Below are 18543 nucleotides of genomic sequence, written 5' to 3' on the forward strand. Positions count from 1 at the left end.
TTTAAAATGCTTGCCCTAAAGTAAAACGGTCCTCGTTAAATGAGCAGCTCCTCCATAGAAAAATCTTTGTCACAATGGCTTCCCTAATTGTGTTATATTAAGCAAGAGGGTCTCATTTTATATAGTTGTTCCTCTCCAAGCGCTTTCGTCAGGTCTTATCACTGATGTTGAGAATTCAGAGCTAGAATAAGACCAATGAAGCCCATCTCTTAACTCTCGCAAGCTCTTCCTCTGTGATGTTTATACAGGAGGAAATGGTAACTTTCTCGTCTTCTCTTAAATCTCTCTAGGTATCAAACTGGTTTGGAAATAAACGAATCCGGTACAAGAAGAACATAGGTAAATTTCAAGAGGAAGCCAATATTTATGCTGCCAAAACAGCTGTCACTGCTACCAATGTGTCAGCCCACGGAAGCCAAGCTAACTCACCCTCAACTCCCAACTCAGCTGGTTAGTGTTTTCTTTGCTTTGGGGGAATGGTTCTTCATCTTTATAGGTGCTTTCCCTGCATTGGGGTTCTCTTGTTTTGGATGGGTTGATTTATGTGTTTGATTGTCTTTTTTATCATTGATGCTACTTTGGGTTTTTCTTTTTGTTTTCAAAACGCAATGTGTTTTGCCATTTATAAGATGAACTTGTCTGAGGGTTTGCAGTCATGTGTCTATTTAAGTTGGACAGAGGCAAATGGATTGGTTTTGATAAGAAGACCTCTAAATTCTCCTTTCAGAGATTGTAATAAGTAAGCTTGACTTAATACTTTGAGATAGTCTCTTGGGGTTCACACATTTAGTTTGTCTCATCTATCTGTTTTGCTGTTGCTATCACATGATGTCTGAGTCATTTACCACCATGCATTCTCTGCAGGAGTATTCACTCTTCTTTAAACATCTCATTAGAATGTTCTGGTCTGCAGAGCCAACTCTGATTATTGCTATCAATTGTTTATTGTTGTTGTTCTTTACTGTTTTATTGTGTTGGTTTTCTTTATGTGAACTACAAAGAAAATTGCCAGTCATCAATTCAAGTGATCCAGATTCCAATTTTCCTATTATAGTATCTGTCATGTGCTATGCTCCTGATTTTATTTTAGTAAATGTGCATTATATCACTAATTTCAGAGTTAAGGCTAACATAATATATTTTAGGAGCGTGCCAGTTCTTAATTTCCACATGTGAAAAAAAATCATCTATAATACATAAAATAGAACCTTGGTGTTTGTATGCTTGGTGTTTGTGGAAGGTAACCATGTTGGTGCTTTTTTAAAGGAAAAACCAGAAATATTTCTTATTAAATAATTATGTATTAATAATTCATATTAATAAAAGGCAGATTATAATATTTCTCCCCATAGTGAACCAGATGCATTGATTTTGGCTATGGGGTGCACATTTAAGAAAATTGATGCCTTTAACTTTAAAAGGTCACAGATTTAAATGTGTTAGATCATAATATGATTTTTCAATCTAATTTCTAACATTTGGGGAGGTACGTGGTATCTTTGACCCCCCAGCTTGTTTGCCCACTAAAATAAGCTATCTTTCTGCCTTATGGTAAATTGTTATTGGAGATATGGAAGGCTCCACACACTAATGTTTTCTGTGAGCTTCTGGACACTTCTAATTTGTGATCACAAGGTTCTCTACATCACAGGGCTATGCCATCACAGACTTGTTTTGTTTAACTGGAATCATGCAGGAGGAGTGGCCTGGGCTTTGTAACCATGGCTGTGGTGAAAGGCACTGCAGAATTCAGGCCAGTTTTCCTTACCCAGCACTGCAGATTGGGTAACCATAGGGAGCATATTTTCTTTTTGAGGGTTTGTGTATGAGTGTGTATTTCCTTCTTTTCTCATCAAGGTTTTATTGGCAAAGAACCAAGGCTAACAGGTTCAGTCACCAGAGAGTTTCCTTCTTTCCCATCTGGTCAATTATTAAGCATTTCAGACCCAACAGCACCAGTTGAATTGCACTGCTAGGCAGACATTTTCACTTGTCTTTTTGGAAGAAGTTTTGTTCTGTCAACATTAGCAAAAACACACTCAACACTCTTGCAAAGCTTATCATAATGCAAAACAGATATCAAAATGACTTTTTCCTGTCCCTGATATATCTGCCTCGCAGATGGCTTAGCATGATTTATGACTAGTCCTTAGAAAGGCCCCATGGACTCCCTTCATTACTAAGTCCGTAACTTCTTTATTCTTTCCTGAAGCACTTAAAAAGAGAAAAGTAAGCATTTTAACCCCCTCGTCTGTGTTTAAGAATTATGTTGGCTCTCTTGGAATGTCAGTCTGTGATTACAGTTTTCTGAGGAATTTTTCTGGTGGCTTAACCTTCATGTGACTATTCTGAGCACAAAGTAAATTATTATGGAAAATTTGAGCTAAGCCTTCCAGTGGTGCCTGAGTTGTTGGAAATAATATGCAGAGAAATCCCTTTGTATTTTTCTAAAATAGAGACAAAAGAAAATACTATTATATATGTGCAATAGCATGAATTTTAAAAGATAAATGTTTTCACAAGAAAAGTTATAAATGGGTTTTTCTATATTTTCTTTGCTCTTAACACAACCCAAATCGCTACTCAGATAAACGGAGAACTTTCAGCTTTTCACATAGTGTGTTTGTAATGTATACCGGCTCCTTGATAATGGTGTCAAAGAGTAAATGATAACTGATATAGCAAGTTTTAAATAAGAGGGTAGTAAGTGAAAATATAGTTTGTTTGAGTTTGAAGTCCAGAGTTCTGAAACCTGGAAACTTTTTATATCCTCAGTATCGAAGCAGGAGTTTTTCCCAGAAGCTTTACTAAATATAAATACTTATTTCTACTGCAAGATATTTTGCAAGTAAATCTTCTTCCTTATAGAGGCTTTTGTGTGGAGAGCAGTATTTCACCATTATTATTTAGGCCACTTCTAAATATTCCTGTTTCTTGTTATATGCCCAGTCTCCTATTTCCTTAGGCATGATTCATAAAAGTCACACAGGGCTAAGTCCCATGAGCAATTAGCAAGCATTTAGAGATACTTGGAATGCTTCATATTCTATCCCAGCAGAGCTGGGCAGAATGGATGGAACAAGGATGAAGAATAGAAAGAAGACAAGAAAATTAATTTTTTTGAAAAAAGATAGGGACCAATTGAAGCAGTAGTTATAACCCTGGGTCCATAATTCTTCTGGAGTGAACTAAAGTGATGCCTTTTCAATTTCTTATTTTTGATGGAATGATGAAAGCAAGAGTTACTATCTCAGAAAAATAAGGCCCTTTAAGGAAGGTTGGATTATCTACTGGGAAAAGTTGGAGAACTTTTTAATAGCCAAGAAGAAGGAAATTGGCTTGTGGGTTATAGGTATTTCCTGTAGCGTGGTATCAACGTTGATATCTTATCAGAATCTGTGATGAACTCAGCAGTCCCTGGTTCTTGAGGCTTGGAACCCATAGATTAAATTATTTTGCTTAGCTTTGTGTGTGTGTGTCAAGCACAACAGGAGATTCAGCCGTGACAATTCTTCCTCCGACACTATAGTGGCAAGCTCTAAACTCTTTCATATGTTCTTATTGTACTCCTAAAAGGAAGTGTGGTGGTTTAAGGGATTGGTGGAAGATCATCATATTAAAATCTATGGACGCTGGCTTTCTAACAGAAGTTGCTATATGGTACACATGGCTGAAGAGGAGTTGACACATCCAGAGACGTTTACTGACACTTAGGCTGAACCTGTAAACACCCACATGGCTTTGTTTTTTAAAACCAAGTGGAAGAACGTATCCCACTGGTGTTTTCTGCCGTGTCCCTTCTTCCCATGCTTCTCCCCTTAATTTCTAAGTGGAAAATGAAAACACAGCCTCCTGGGATTGGAGCTCTGGACATGTACAGCTACTAAAGGGGTTTCATACTGAACTAGATAAACATTCTCTCTTGCACTTTGCCCTGAGTAGAAAGTAACAATGATTATTTGATTGTGAGAGGGGAGAATCACGGAAAATAGAGAAATGAGCATGATAGAGTTAAGCTTACATTGAGCAAACAGGCTCTGTCTTCCAGCCTTCAAATAGTATGGGAGTCCAGTCTGATCAGACTGGCTCCCTAATCTATGTGGAGCTTTGATGGCTAGACTGCAGAATTTAAGGCAGTACTTGCCATTCGTTTGCTTCCTATAAATGCTGTGAGTTATAATGAGCTAATATTTTTAAACACCTTGAGTTCCTTAGGAAGGAAAAGGAAATTCATTTTTGTTTTAGGTCATCGGTTCTCAGTTGGGGTAAACTTGACATTTTTGGCTATCACAGTCATCGGGGGTAGGCGTTCCTGGCACCTGTTAGATAGAGGCCAGGGATGTGTTTGACCATCTTATAGTACATAAGATATTCCTCTGCAACAAAGAATTATCAGGTCAAAAATGTGAATAGTGCCAAGGTCAAGAAGCTCTGCTCTGGGTTTAGATTTTATGATTATTATACTTTTTTTTGGGAGGGGGGTTGAGGTTAGCTGAGTTTTTGTTTTTGTTTTCTGAAGAAATTTAATTCTGGAAACTCTTTAGAGTGAAAATAGAGTGTTCAGGAAATTGTCTCATGAAAATGGATGTTAACACATCTCCACATTGTGTTTGAGTAAGCAAATACATCAAAATCCATAGGTGATCTATTACTTCTCTGTTTAGTTGAGTGCAAATTTAGTTTTATATATGCCCCCCAATGTCTAGATTACATTGTAAATGAGCCACTTGCCTCCCTCCCCAAGCCAAATTCAGAACCGTTTAACTGGTAAGCGTGGCTTAAACTGTGCTTCTAGTCTTTGCCATTACATTATCGTCACCGGCAGGTAAGGGTTCAGACTGACATTCTCAGCGAGCCAGGTAGTTCTGTTTCAGTTCTTTGAGGATTCCACGGCACCTCCAAGGGAGCCCACGTCCTATTGTCTGTGAGTCACACCCTTCCCAGGAGGCTACCCAATCTCCTATAAGTTCTTTCCCACTCCCAGTGCCAGATGAAGAATGTCTCTTCCCGCCTTTATGCAGATTTCTGCGTGGACCTGTGTCTGCTTTGCCGCAGTCTTCATGGCACCTAGTTGCTCCCCTCAGTGCAGTCACTGCCTCTAGATACTTATCAGAGAAGCAGAAACCATGGCGCTGTTGTACACGGATGTGCAGAGACAATGAAATGCTGAAACAGCACGGCCAAAAGCACGGGGACTCCTCCTGCAATTACTGCTCTGATTCAAATGCATTTGTACATGAAGTACATTGATATGCGCATATTTGCCTCTATGTACATTAGGCAGCCAGACATATTTACAATTTATCTATGCACATATATTTTTTTAAATCATCTGTGTCATTTGCAGTGTCTGTCTCATAAATGGCACATTCCGTGCCTTCATGGTTCTATGGACGCCATGTTCCTTGGCATCAGCATAGCCCTTTGGGGCTTTCTTCCGTTTCTCAGTCTGTGTGCTGATTTCCAATAAAGAGTCAACCAAGCATATAGATGTATGTTTTTCACATGGTATTTGCTTGGGAGAGAAATAGAATACCTGAGCTTCAAACTGAATACTCTCAGGGGAAAAAATCTGATTCATATGAACAATTATAATTTGGGTTCTTCGAGCTGCTGGGTCTTGACTCTGATGACATCTCCATGTGAGCATATACCATATAAAGGTATTAAAAAGCCTCCGCCCACTGACTGGCTGTAAACTATACCTGATTAGATCTTGTACTTATTTTGCCTAAGACCCAACTTTTCTAGTTCCTTTCAGATAAACTAAACCTAGAAATGTGTGCCAGATGACATACACAGGACATGTTGCAGAGCCTTGAGAATGTCATAGTTCTTTGGCTGGTGCTTGCCTTGTCCCCTGCCCCTCAAAGTCCCTTTTTCACAGGAGAAGGGAATAAGAGTAGAGGATCTGTCTACATAGCAGAATATGAACATGTGGATTAACACCCCAAAGGACAAAGCAGGAAGGAGATGTTTCTTAACTTGAGGTTTTCCCCAGGTAAATTGTCTGCAAGTAAATCATCTGGTCACGAAATAACTCTTACCTTGGAAGGATGAGGATACCATGAAAAGTTAAAGAAAGTGACAGAGTTTAGAAATCACTGCTAGTTAAAAGGAACAAATAAACAAAACAAAACAAAAAAAACCTCCTGTTCTGCTTAGCTGCAGCTCTTCATGTCAGGTGAGGCAGCTCTCTAGGACAGCACAGATCCCCATCTTGGGAGAAAAAGAGTCAGAGCTGGGGCATGAATCATTGTTGTGTGATTCCACACACATGATGGTGGTCTCAGAACTCAAGGGCAGGAGTACAATTTGAGCACGAAAGGGATGGAAAAAAATAGAGTGGAACTGACCTGGGTCCCTGAGGTCTCTCCTTTTCCAGGCTAATGTCATGTTTTAACTAAACCTTGCACGTCAAGCTTTCTTTCCTAATGCGCTGAGCTGCACGATGACTTCAGAATAATAAGAAGTTTTTCCACGGCCTTGTGTTTAGGTTGAGGGGGGGACTAGGTTTACCATAGTGGAGCCAGTGGAACCCGGGTGGTGCCTACAGGCTGAGTCTGGGAGGAAACGTCATCTCTAGGAGGTGAAAACAGATGGTTAAATGCTCTTCTGGAGACCCACTTGATCATTATTATTATAATTTCATATTTCATGCATGCCTGAGAATTCCTGGTTCAGTTTCTGTCTCATCTTCCTCCATGGCAGGTGGCAAGAAGAGCATATTATTCTCATATATTTTTGCAGTCTTTGTGGCTCTCTTAGACTGCTTGCCACCCAGAAGGGGACATTATCTTCTTTCTAGAAAATCAGGAGTGTCAGTGACTCATATCCCAGAGCCAGCCCTACTGTGCAGCATTGCCTTTGTGCCTTCCCATCCCCAGGGGCTGCTCCCCACATGAGGGTAGATTAGCTTATTTAGAATCTAGCTGACAGCTCAGGGGCTCTATCATGGTGGCAGAAGTATCATCGACCAGCCCATAGTCTCCAGTATACAGTCCCCCAGCCAGTCCCAGAATTTTAGACACATGAAAGAGAGATCCAGGGGCTGGAGACTGTCTCCAGTTCAAATAGACCAAGTTGAGAAGAATCCATGTTTCCTTTCTCAGCTTAAAGTTGCTAAGGGGAAGCAGTCCTACAGGCAACTTGCAGGGAGATGTGGGCTTTACATAACATGAACGATACGCACCCTTTATTGCTTGCTCTGTTCTTCATGCTACTAACCAGACTCTGTTGATATTGTTTTGATTTTAGTTTTTGTTTGGGGGGCTGCTTTGCATGTCATTCTTCCTCTTGGCTGTTAGTTGCGGGGGTTGAGCCTTTTCCTTTCTGTGATTCAGGTGCCTCACTCTTTCCTTTCCAGGTTCTTCCAGTTCTTTTAACATGTCAAACTCTGGAGATTTGTTCATGAGCGTGCAGTCACTCAATGGGGATTCTTACCAAGGGGCCCAGGTTGGAGCCAACGTGCAATCACAGGTAGGGACCCAGCCAATGTGCCGCCAGGTGAATGCCTTAGAGTCCAAGAGCCGTCAGTCGGACTGGCACTTCCTGCTTCTGTCCAGACAGAAAGAGACAGAGAGATGTAGAGACGAAACCTCACCAACAACCAAACCAAAACAAAGACAACCACTGTCGTGGGGAGTCTTGTCCACACTTTGTGAATGCATTTGGCTCTGGCTTGTCAGTCATACGAGGAAGGCAGGAGAGGAGCAAGCACAGGGTGAGGTGACTGAGGCAAATGTACCCAGGGTATTCTTTGCTCACAAAAGGGAAAGGGAGGAGTTGAGTCTGTCGGCTTGCTTTCCAGGTTTCCTTCTGGTTTGCTGCTTTTTCCACACTCAACGTTTGCCCAATATGGAGGTCATTAATGACTAGGCGAATACCTTAGTATCTCAGGTTTTCATTTTAACCTTTAAAAATACCCAGTCACGTTGGCTAAACTCATCTTTGTAGTCATCGTTGAGGTCAAGGGACTTGAGTTTCTGGTAAGAAGTGTGGTTCATGCTGGGAAACAAAGGCCCTCAGCACTCCTTAGTCAGCAGCAAAGTTCACAGCAACTCAGAAGCCATCCTTCTGTGTGAGCACACAGCCTGACGTGACGGGGTGAAGTTGTGTGCTCTGGGTCAGGGTCGCTAGGGCGATTCTGAGCCACGCCCACCCAGGGTCCCACCTGCATGAGGAGCAAGAAGCATTATGTGCCTGGAATAGACCGGCTGGCTGGTGATTCGGCCCCTTGCTTTGGAAACATTGCCTGGCACCAAGTTTGAAGATACACAGTCAGACTTTGGCCAAAAGACCAGACAACTGGCCGTTATTGAAGTCCTCAGAAAGACAGCATTAGTCTCCCACTGTTCTCTCTGTGAGGTGGCTGGCTGGCCCTTCTAAACAGAACCTTGACTTCTATAAGCTCCTGAGCAAAGAAGTTCTATAGGACAATCTGGAGAGAAGGGAAAAATCTTTCCGTCTCCCTACTCACCCACTCCCTCAGCCAACCCCTGCTGTGTTATGCAAGAGTAGTTTCATTGGTGGGAAGGCCAGCTTTCTTGGACCGTTTTTCCGTCTTGCTTACTAAGCTCAGCAAGGATAATGGATGTGGCCGAAAGCGGAGGCCCAGCCTCCCAATGGTTCCTTTACCAGGAAGAGTGTCTGCAATGGTTGCCCTGATTGGCATGCCCAAATGGTAGCCTGTGTGGTGATGAGCTGTGCCGCTTTCCCTGCGTCTCTGACTAATCTCCTCTCTGTTGTTGTTCGCCCGTTTAGGTGGATACCCTTCGCCATGTTATCAGCCAGACAGGAGGATACAGTGACGGACTCGCAGCCAGTCAGATGTACAGTCCGCAGGGCATCAGTGTAAGAAAACAAGGCTCCCCCACCCTTTGTTTCTGTTCTGTCGCTGCCAGTCATTTCAAAGCCATAGGGCTCAGAATGCCACTCCGTGGGACTTAGCTTAGCCTTACGGTCACCTAGTTCCCTCTCTCTGTATCCGTCATGCTATCGGCAGCATGCTACCCTCAAAAAGAGTGGCGACGGGGCAGGCTTCATGCAGGCAGCTGGCGTCTAGGGCTGTCACACACAATCAGTGTTTGCATGGCACCTGCGGCCACACGCTTTCAGCTGAGAGGGGCTGCCGAACAGGTGACACCTCGTACAGTGGTAGGAGATGTCGCCACAAGCAGGGACCTGAGAACCTGGCGGGGAAAGACCGGCAACCAGAATCCCTTGCATCCTGGTCCGTGGTCTTTAAAAAACACCTTTCTCCCATCTAAGGATGGATTTAAAACAATTAACACAGAGGCTGGCGATGCTGAAGGGGTGGGGAGGGGTGCAGACCATCTTCTACTTGTTCTTGGGTGCACTGGCGGCTCCTGACTAGCATGAAAATTCATAGCGACAAGCTATGTCGCACAGAGTGAAATCGATCAGACAGACACAAGGAGAACCGAGTGTAGATTTGGGACAGCAATCCAACTTGATTTCTCAGATCAATCGTCCGCTTTCTCAGCAGCGGTGACAGCAAGCTGGGACAAGAGGGCAGTCTGCAAAAGGAGTCTGTTCTTGGATCAGGGGTGATTTCCTAGGCTTTTAGAGGTCATGAGATGCTCCCGTAGAACTATTGGCCCAGAACTAGCTAAGAAAACTATGATTGGATGATGGTGAGGATTTTTTTTTTTTTTTTTTTCGTTTCTGTTGTTGGGATTAAAATACATTGGGTATGGAAGGAAGGAAAGGTGGGCATTGTATATTAATATAATCCTCGCCTATACTAATTGAGGTATGGCATCTGCAATGAAAATAGTGAGAGCTTTTCAACTCTATATTGGTGAAATTGTACATGACGATGGCCAGACTGGAAGGAAACGAGGGTACCAGCTGTTTCATCAGATGAGGAATGGTTGAAAAAGTTAGGAATTCTTAACCTATTAAACAGAAGGTTTGAATGGTAAGTAACAGTTTGAGACATGCTGTCATCTGTGAGATATTGGCTTCATTCTGAATGATCTAAAGGGAGTAGGGTAGAATCCTGAGTAGTAACATTTTACTTCAACATCGGAAGGGCCTTTCTTACAGTCAGTGCTGTCCAAAGAAGGGGTCTATTGCCTAAGGAAGCCAAGGATTCCCCATCATTGGAGCATTCAGGCATGGTTTGGTTAACTATTAATACTTGGTCAGGATGTTGTAGAAGAGGGTTAAGTACCAGGTGGTAACTGTCTTGGTGACTTTCAAGGCCTCCTCCAACTAATAATTCTTTATTTTCTACCTTCCTTTGGCAAAATCTCCTCTGAATTTCTATAATATTTGTCAAGTTCCTCTCTGGGAGGGAAGTGGGAGGTCAAAGCTGACCCTGTTAAACATACTCTGGGCAGCTCTGACTGTTTTTTAGAAAGAGTTTCCGGAGCAGAAGGCTTTTTCCCTTCTTGTGTTTATACTAATTATTATTCTTATATTCATGGCTGACTTGCCAGGTGCCTGCTTAGAAAAATCCAAGACAGTATGATGGAGAATTCTGTTCTCAAAAATGGATCCCAAATGAATTAAGTTGTTCTGTGTTGGGGGAGGGGGGTTTGTTCAAGTGCATAGACATCTATACATTGCCTGGATCTTTTTGAGCTGGAATATAGGTCTTTCCAGGAAAAGTTTTGCTCTGTGTGTAAGTGGATGAGGGGAATACGATGAAGGATAAGAGTGTGGGGAGGAGACTGGACACGCTCAGAAGGAGAACTGAAGAAACTCTCCGTGACTGGGCAGGAAGTTGGGCTGACAGTTCTGCCATTTGGCATCTTTCCTAACTGGGCAGCACAGAAGAAAGCCGCTTTCAGACTCGGGGGGCTCACCATGGGCCCCTCTGACGTCATCTGGTGGGCTGGGAATCATTTCTGAAATAGTGTAACCACACATGTGCAGACTATTATGTCTGATTACATAAACCCACCACAAAAACTGGGCTGGAAAATGCCACTTGAAAGGGTCTCATTTTGCATTAATTTTTTTCCCCTGTGAACTGTGTTTATTTTATTTCAGGGTCTTTAGTACACAGGGTAAATGAATCAAAGGCCGACCATGATATGGTCTGTTCCTTTGGTATCAGTTTTAAGTTGTGTCACCTGCAGGAGACTAAGCTTGTCAGAGCTATTTTTAGAGAGTGGTATTAGATGCCGAGACACGTGTATGTACAGAGAGGGGTACTGGCTGCTAGGAGGAGAGAGAGAGAGAAAGGAGTGAGATGAGAAGAGACAAGGACAGGAATGAAGGATTTGAGCCAAGGAGTAAAAATAAACACTTCCAAAACCCAAGGAGGCAATGGAATTCCCAGCTGGGCTCTGGATTGTGTTTCACTCAGGGGAGGACGTTTTCTGGGCAGCCTTTATCTGGCTCTCCTGACTAGGTTTTTACAGCACCCACATCTTATCCAACCAGCGTCTGTTTTAAATCTCATGGCGTTGAGACCACGTGCGTTCACTCAGCCCGTGCAGCAGTGGGGCACACTGTGCAGTGGTCGGAACGCTGCGCTGGGAGCTGAGAGACTCCGGTCCCTGTTACGCTCACGTGTCCATGGGCGGCATCAAACCTTGTCTTTTATAAAATGGGGGTAGTGACCACGTGCGTTCACTCTGCCCGTGCAGCAGTGGGGCACACTGTGCAGTGGTCGGAACGCTGCGCTGGGAGCTGAGAGACTCCGGTCCCTGTTACGCTCACATGTCCATGGGTGGCATCAAACCTTGTCTTTTATAAAATGGGGGTAGTAATTCCCACTCTTCATACCTTCATGGCTGCTTTAGGGGAAATGAGAAAATAGGACGGAAAGGGCTTGGCAAAGCATCAATTGTTCCATGTGAGTGCAGATGAAATGTTGTAAGTGATAACTTCCTAATTTGACCTTTTTCCTCTGTGTGAGCAGTTTTCCCAGTAGGTAGTTCCTAGTGAAGATAGGTTAGGACACAGTTGTCTTCTTTTTTTCCTCTTCTGATGGAAAGGTATGCTTTTGAAAAGGATGCAGAGTTATACAAGTCTTCAGGACCCCCTTCCTTAGCCATGGTGAGCGTTAAATTATACTTCCATAAGTGCTTTGTGTTCTCAAATGACAATGGGCAATGTTTACTGGGTTTAGAGTGGTTCTAAAAGATGGAGGGAGATTATTGCACTTCTCCGTCCATCAGACAGACTGAAAGATCACTTAGCTCTCAAAGCCACTCTTTCCTTTCCTTTCCCATGACCACATCCTCCTTCTAGAAAAGCTTATTAGCTAGGCTATTGTGAATATTTCTTAATTACCATCACCACCTTCAGTGTCTCCTTTCTCCTGCCCGCATCCCCTGATTTTGTCATTCCTTGCCCAGAAATCATGAGTGCCTCTCTGTTGCCCACCTGAGAAAACGCAGTCCCTGAGTCTGACGTTCAGAATCCTCCATGCTGTGGCCCCGTCTTCCTGTCCATCCCCTCATCCTGTCATCCAGTAATCTTTGGATGCCAAGCAGTGTGGTCAGCTCCCCTTTACCTGGCTACACACATCCCCTACCTCCACACCTCTGTGCCATCTATGGTGATATCCCTTCTTCCTACACTACCTTCCCTGTCCCACCCACTCCCCACACCCCCCTGACTGTCCCACACCCAGCTCCTCCTTCCTGTTTGTCTTCTCCACCCTCCTTTCCCACTTCTCACTGTCATACGTACACATTCCCTTGCCCTACAGATGTGTGCACAGACATGCTTCACACTCTCTGTCATTCCCAAATACGTGTCCTAAAATGTATATATTAGTTGCTCAAAACATGTTTGTTGAATGAATAAATCAGATAGAAGGAGACAAGCTACCACTGAATTTTAAAATGCCACATCTTACATAACAGCTGTAAGGGATCCAGTAATGACTTTTCTCTTAAATGACTTACTCACAATAGGCTCGCTTTCTAACTCAAAAAGCTTTTTAAGTATTCCTTTTTGCAAAAACTTTTTGACCAAGGCAGATTCTCTGAGAATAAGAGTCAGATCAGCGTTAAATAAATTAAGCTGTACAGTGATGATATTTTCAAGAGAATTATCACTGTGAATTCCTTAATGCTATCTTTCCTAAAAGAATCCTCTTACCAAAACCTGTTTGTGGGGGTAGCTATCCATATAGCAAGAGAATATCTTTTCTTTTTAAAAAAAAAATTTTTATTGAACTACAGTTGATCTACATTATTGTGTTAATTTCTTGTGTACAGCAAAGTGACTCAATTATACATATATACACACATACATTCTTTTTCATATTCTTTTCCATTGTGGCTTGTCACAGGATGTGGAATATGGTTTCTTGTGCTATACAGTAGGACCTTGTTGTATATCTATCCTATATATAATAGTTTGCATCTGCTAATCCCAAACTCCCAGTCCTTCCTTCCCCTCCCCCCAGTCCCCCTTGGCAACAAGTCTGGAGAACATCGGTTTTTATGGGGTTCTTAATGCTGTCTCTAACAGACTTTGGATCAGAACCTGTACGAACAGGTGAAAGGTGGCAGCAACTTGAAGTCAGAAAACGTGGATTCTTCTTGTGGCTTTTCTTCTGGCAAGTCTCTTCGTCTCTATATCATTCATCTGTCAAATTTTCCCAATAAATAAGCTCTAAGGATGGAGGAGCCTGGTAGGCTGCAGTCCATGGGGTCGCTAAGGGTCAGACATGACTGAGCGACTTCACTTTCACTTTTCACTTTCACACATTGGAGAAGGAAATGGCAACCCACTCCAGTGTTCTTGCCTGGAGAATCCCAGGGATGGGGGAGCCTGGTGGGCTTCCGTCTATGGGGTCACACAGCGTCGGACACGACTGAAGTGACTTAGCAGCAGCAGCAGCAAGGTCCTTTCAGCTTCATTAATTCTGGCATCCTACAAGTATGTTTTTTGATTTCTACTGTTCACTCCAGGGACATGGACTCAACCCTAGGCTCCTCTCGCCAGACAGTTTTTTCATTTGAGTTAGCCTCCACTGTGCTTTCTCGCTGCTGCATCACTTACGCCTCTGATTGGATCTTGAGGGAAGGAGAGAGTTTGCCGCATGTGAACTTCTCCCTTTGAATTCAGAGATTTGTGGTGGTAGTTTTTAGAGTTAAATGATTTATTTTTAATTATTTTAGAATGTGACTTAAGTGAGTAAGTTCACTCCAGTCCCCTCTTAAATGTTGATAGATAACCAGTGTAAGAGTTTTCTTACTCAAAAGATGAAGTGAAAATGGAAATGAAGTGTTGGTATTCTCTCTATAAAGGTAGAGTGCCATTAATGTCAGTTGATGACAGAAAAATCTCATTGATTTTACTTTGTGATAATTATAGTAGTGGAAAAATAGCAATGAAGCTTTGATCTTTGTAAACCATAACTTAGGTGTTTTTATTTTTGTTTTTGCTTTTTCCCATGTTAGGCAAAGGGACAAAAGGACATTTACGAAGAAAATAAATGAAAAGTAGAAATCGGGGCAAAAAATAGTGATATTTTAGTGAACATGTTTCAGGCATTTGGATATCACAGAGGTTACTTGGTAATACTTGGCCACATGCCATCATTTTAATTTTTTCTTAACTACTTCTGAGAGACCTCCTTCCAGTTAAAGTATATAAGATGTTGCCACATGTGGAATTGTAGGGAATTGTGGGGAGTGAGAATGATAATTAAAATCATATGCAGATCTTTAAAAACTCACTTTAATTATATGAAGTCTTAATTGTTATACCAAACCAAATGTGAATGCTGAAGATATTAAAACATTCAGATGTGCCCCCAGTTAGTTGCCTTTGGGTTCCTCTGGTCCTGTAACCAGGTAGCAGTGAACAGCCCCAGACTAGGGGGTAAAGAGTGTGAGGACAAGCTTGAACATAGTGAACCAGGATCTGCGGGGTTGAAGGCAGGGGTACAGAGCTGATGGACTCCTGCCTTCCAGAAGCCTATAGCCTGGTTCTCCCTGATGACAGAGCCAGAAGGAAACAGAGTAAGTCCCTTTAGCTTCTTAGATGATGTGGCCTTTAAGCCTTAATACTGTATCAACTGAGCATTTGAGGCCAGAAAAGTATTTTGTTTGAGTCTGCAAAAGTTGAAGCAAAAAAAAAAAAATCCCAATATTGTAATTTGATATGCAATCCATTTTCCTCAGCTGCCAAGTAAAAGTCCTTATAGGTATAAAAGATGAATGAGGCCAGGTCGTTCACTGGCATATTCATATATTCATTCATTCATTTGCTCAGCATTCATTCATGTATTCATTCAATAAATATACCATCAATAGCACTTTTGACCTAAGGCAATGAGGCTACTTCATAATATATTCAGGTCAAGTTGGAGGCCTGATACCAATCAGGATGTATTTTAACTTTCAGTCTCACACAACACTTTATTTGAGATTAGGCTTCCTGTTCTTGGAATACCAGGTAGGACAAGGGAACCAGTAAATTCTGTAGTTTAGGAGGGGATTTGAAATTAAGTTATAAAGCAAAAGAGAGGAATTCAAGACCAACTAGCAATAGTTTGAGAAATCTCTTCCCCTCCTGACAAAAATGTCATACCATGGACCTATAATAAAGTAAGTATCCTTTCGTAGAGATGCCTTTCTCTTTAGAAGTAGAAGTAGTCACAAAGAATTTTGTTGATCTCAAACCTAGTGATACAGCCACTCCAAACATGATCACATTTAAAGTGTATGTGGGGAATTATGCGTATGTATCTTTCATTTCTGCTACTTTCTGCCTGTGTGACTGGACAAGTCACTTTCTCTTGATAGGATTCAGTTTCCTGAACTCTAGAAAGGATAGTTGAGCTGAATGATGTCAAAGGCCTCTTCTAGTATCCCTGTTCTTACAAGCATGATGTTTTTCCATTCCTAAGAAAATATGGGAGGAAAGGAAATATACTTAAAAGCTATAAGGAAAAGATAAACTTGTGTTTTGGGGAAGAGTGTCATCTATGATATAACAATGGTACCATGCTAATTTCACTGAAATTGATGCGTTACATCATCCTGCCCATTTGGGCCCACATGTGTCCCTGGACAGTCATGCTGTCCTTGGGCTAGGACCGGGTTAGTTGTTCCAGATTCAAGTCTCCCCTGCCTTCTGCTCTATAAAGAAAAAAACTACAACCTCCATAGGGCAGTTTGTTTTTGTGGTTGCTCCTGAAGATGGCATAGCCCGTTAGACCTAAGTAAATATTAAGCTAATTAAATTTACTGAATTCAATTGTGGGAAAAGTTAGTATTGATTTCAGAAGATGGCCCCTTGCCCTCTGGGAAGGAGTTTCATGGTCTTAGACAAACTTATTTTCAGATAAAATATTAGACCTCTTTTAAAGAAAATACAATTGTTATTTTAAAATTTGGTACATTTAAAAAATCTCTATCTCTGGCTCTAATTGAGTTTAGGGAAATTCTATTCCACGTCTTTAAATATTCTCCAGTTTCACAGAGATATAAGGCAGAAGGCATGACTGACTTGAGTCTGAAGGAACTAACCAAATAAGTAAATGAATAAATGCTTTATTCAACAGATTTATTAAGAACCTTCTGATACCCAGTGCCAGGAATGCAAATATCAATAGGACATGGTTCTTGTACTCTGTAAAGTCACAGAAAGCTAGAAGGACTGGGAGTTTCCTGGTATAGTCCCCAGCTTCTCTGAAAGGAAGGACTATGGCACCAGATATCATCAATGTAATATTATTTTTAATGAATTTGGGGAATGGCCATCATAAAAGGTATTTACATATATATAATATTCCTATCAACTAAAAATATATGCTTATAAACATGGAATGACTTTGCCATTCATTTATAGATTTGCGAGGTGACTATGCCAAAAGCTATTTTTTTCATCTAAAGTTGTGCTTTCCAAAAGAACTTTTTTACACTGGTGGACATTTCACTGATGTCCTATAAGTTAACCATTAGCCATGCGTGGTTGTTAAGTACTTGAAATGTGGCTTGTGTGATTAAGAAAATGAATTTTTTAATTGTGTCTAATTTGATGGCTGGTGGCTGCCATGTTGGTCAGAGCAATTCTGCTCTGCCAGTCCTGTTCCGTTCAGTTCAGTTCAGTCGCTCAGTCGTGTCCAACTCTCTATGACCCCATGAATCACAGCACGCCAGGCCTCCCTGTCCATCACCAGCTCCCTGAGTTCACTCAAACTCATGTCCAGCGAGTCGGTGATGCCATCCAGCCATCTCATTCTCTGTCGTCCCCTTCTCCTCCTGCCTCCAATCCCTCCCAGCATCAGAGTCTTTTCCAGTGAGTCAACTCTTCGCATGAGGTGGCCAAAGTATTGGAGTTTCAGCTTTAGCATCAGTCCTTCCAATGCACACCCAGGACTGATCTCCTTTAGGATGGACTGGTTGGATCTCCTTGCAGTCCTGTAGTGGTCACCAAAAGTGGCACAATAGTGTTCACCCTGTGAAAACAGTAGACTTGCTAACACAGAAAACAGAAAGGCATGCTTTCTGCTTAAATAAGCCTTTCTTTGTATAAATTGAACTCTATTAAAAGTTAACCATATGCAAGAAGTTAACTCAGATTAGTGTAATAATGTGCTTTAAACAATGAAATAATTATATTAAGGAAAATTGAAAATACAAATACATAAATACCAACATTTTTTATGGTTCTATTTGCAGCAATTTCCAACTCTGTCTGCCCCTAATCATCTAATCTAATCATTTTCCAAGATTAAGTTAGACAGGTCTTTGAATTCATCTTGATTTAAACCTTTCTTTACGTCTAAAAACCCTTTGGGAATTAGAGAGGACCAGTCTCTGTTTTGGACCTCTCAAATGACCAAAATCTTTGCTGGCAGCCTCTGCTTAGATGTTCCTTCCTCCCAAGTCAGCATCCTTTGCATCACCTGGGAGCTTGAGACCAATGAAGAGTCTAAATCCTCACCCAAACTCTTAAATCAGATTTCACATGTTAACGAGATCCCATGGTGATTCCTAAGCACATTGAGTTTGAGAAGCTCTGTTCTAGAGGGTAAAGCCTTTCAACACTGCCTCAGACTTCCTTAAGAAAAGGAATTATGTAGTCATCTTTGCATTAAAGATTCTTTTTTTTTTCTTTTTTTAGTTTTTCCAGTTTTATTTTGAAATTTTCCAACATATAGAAAATTTAGAAGAATTTTATAGCAAAACTTACCTGTATACCTACCACCTAGATTCTGTCATTAATGTTTTACTCCACTGGCCTCATCATCCATCCTTCTTTCATGTCTGTATCCTTCTGCCCATCTATCAGTCCATCTTTTTTTCTTTTTTTGATGCATTTCAAAGACAACAGTGCACTTTCACCTAAATAAATACTACTGGTATGTATATCATTTACTGGAGTTTGATATTTATAGTTGTTATTTTTTTATTTTTTCTCTTCTGAGGTAAAGTTTTACACAATTAAATGTAAAAACAGTAAGCCTATATTCTCTAAGTGTTGACAAATGAAATACCCTTGCATCTAAATTTCTTACCCTTCCCTTTCTTGGGTCTACCCCTTTCTTGTAGTTTACAGAACAATCAAAGAAGAAGGAAAAGGAAGAATGAG

The 18543-nt window shown here is 41.5% G+C and overlaps 1 protein-coding gene across 5 annotated transcripts in view; it reads left to right on the forward strand.

Moving 5' to 3' along the window:
• PBX1 (PBX homeobox 1) overlaps positions 1-18543 on the forward strand; it is a 336931-nt gene that overhangs the window by 256150 nt on the left and 62238 nt on the right. For 3 of the 5 annotated variants that reach the window (XM_055403779.2, XM_088835990.1, XM_055403778.2), the window contains 3 exons: positions 291-450; positions 7367-7479; positions 8764-8853. In XM_055403779.2, coding sequence (XP_055259754.1) covers positions 291-450; positions 7367-7479; positions 8764-8853 — 363 coding nt within the window. The remainder of the gene's footprint in view (positions 1-290; positions 451-7366; positions 7480-8763; positions 8854-18543) is intronic. The other 2 variants (XM_055403781.2, XM_055403780.2) reach the window with 1 other exon arrangement.

This window comes from Moschus berezovskii, chromosome 4 (assembly GCF_049115385.1).
Source record: "Moschus berezovskii isolate FMDL1 chromosome 4, NW_MosBer_1.0, whole genome shotgun sequence".
NCBI lineage: Eukaryota > Metazoa > Chordata > Mammalia > Artiodactyla > Moschidae > Moschus > Moschus berezovskii.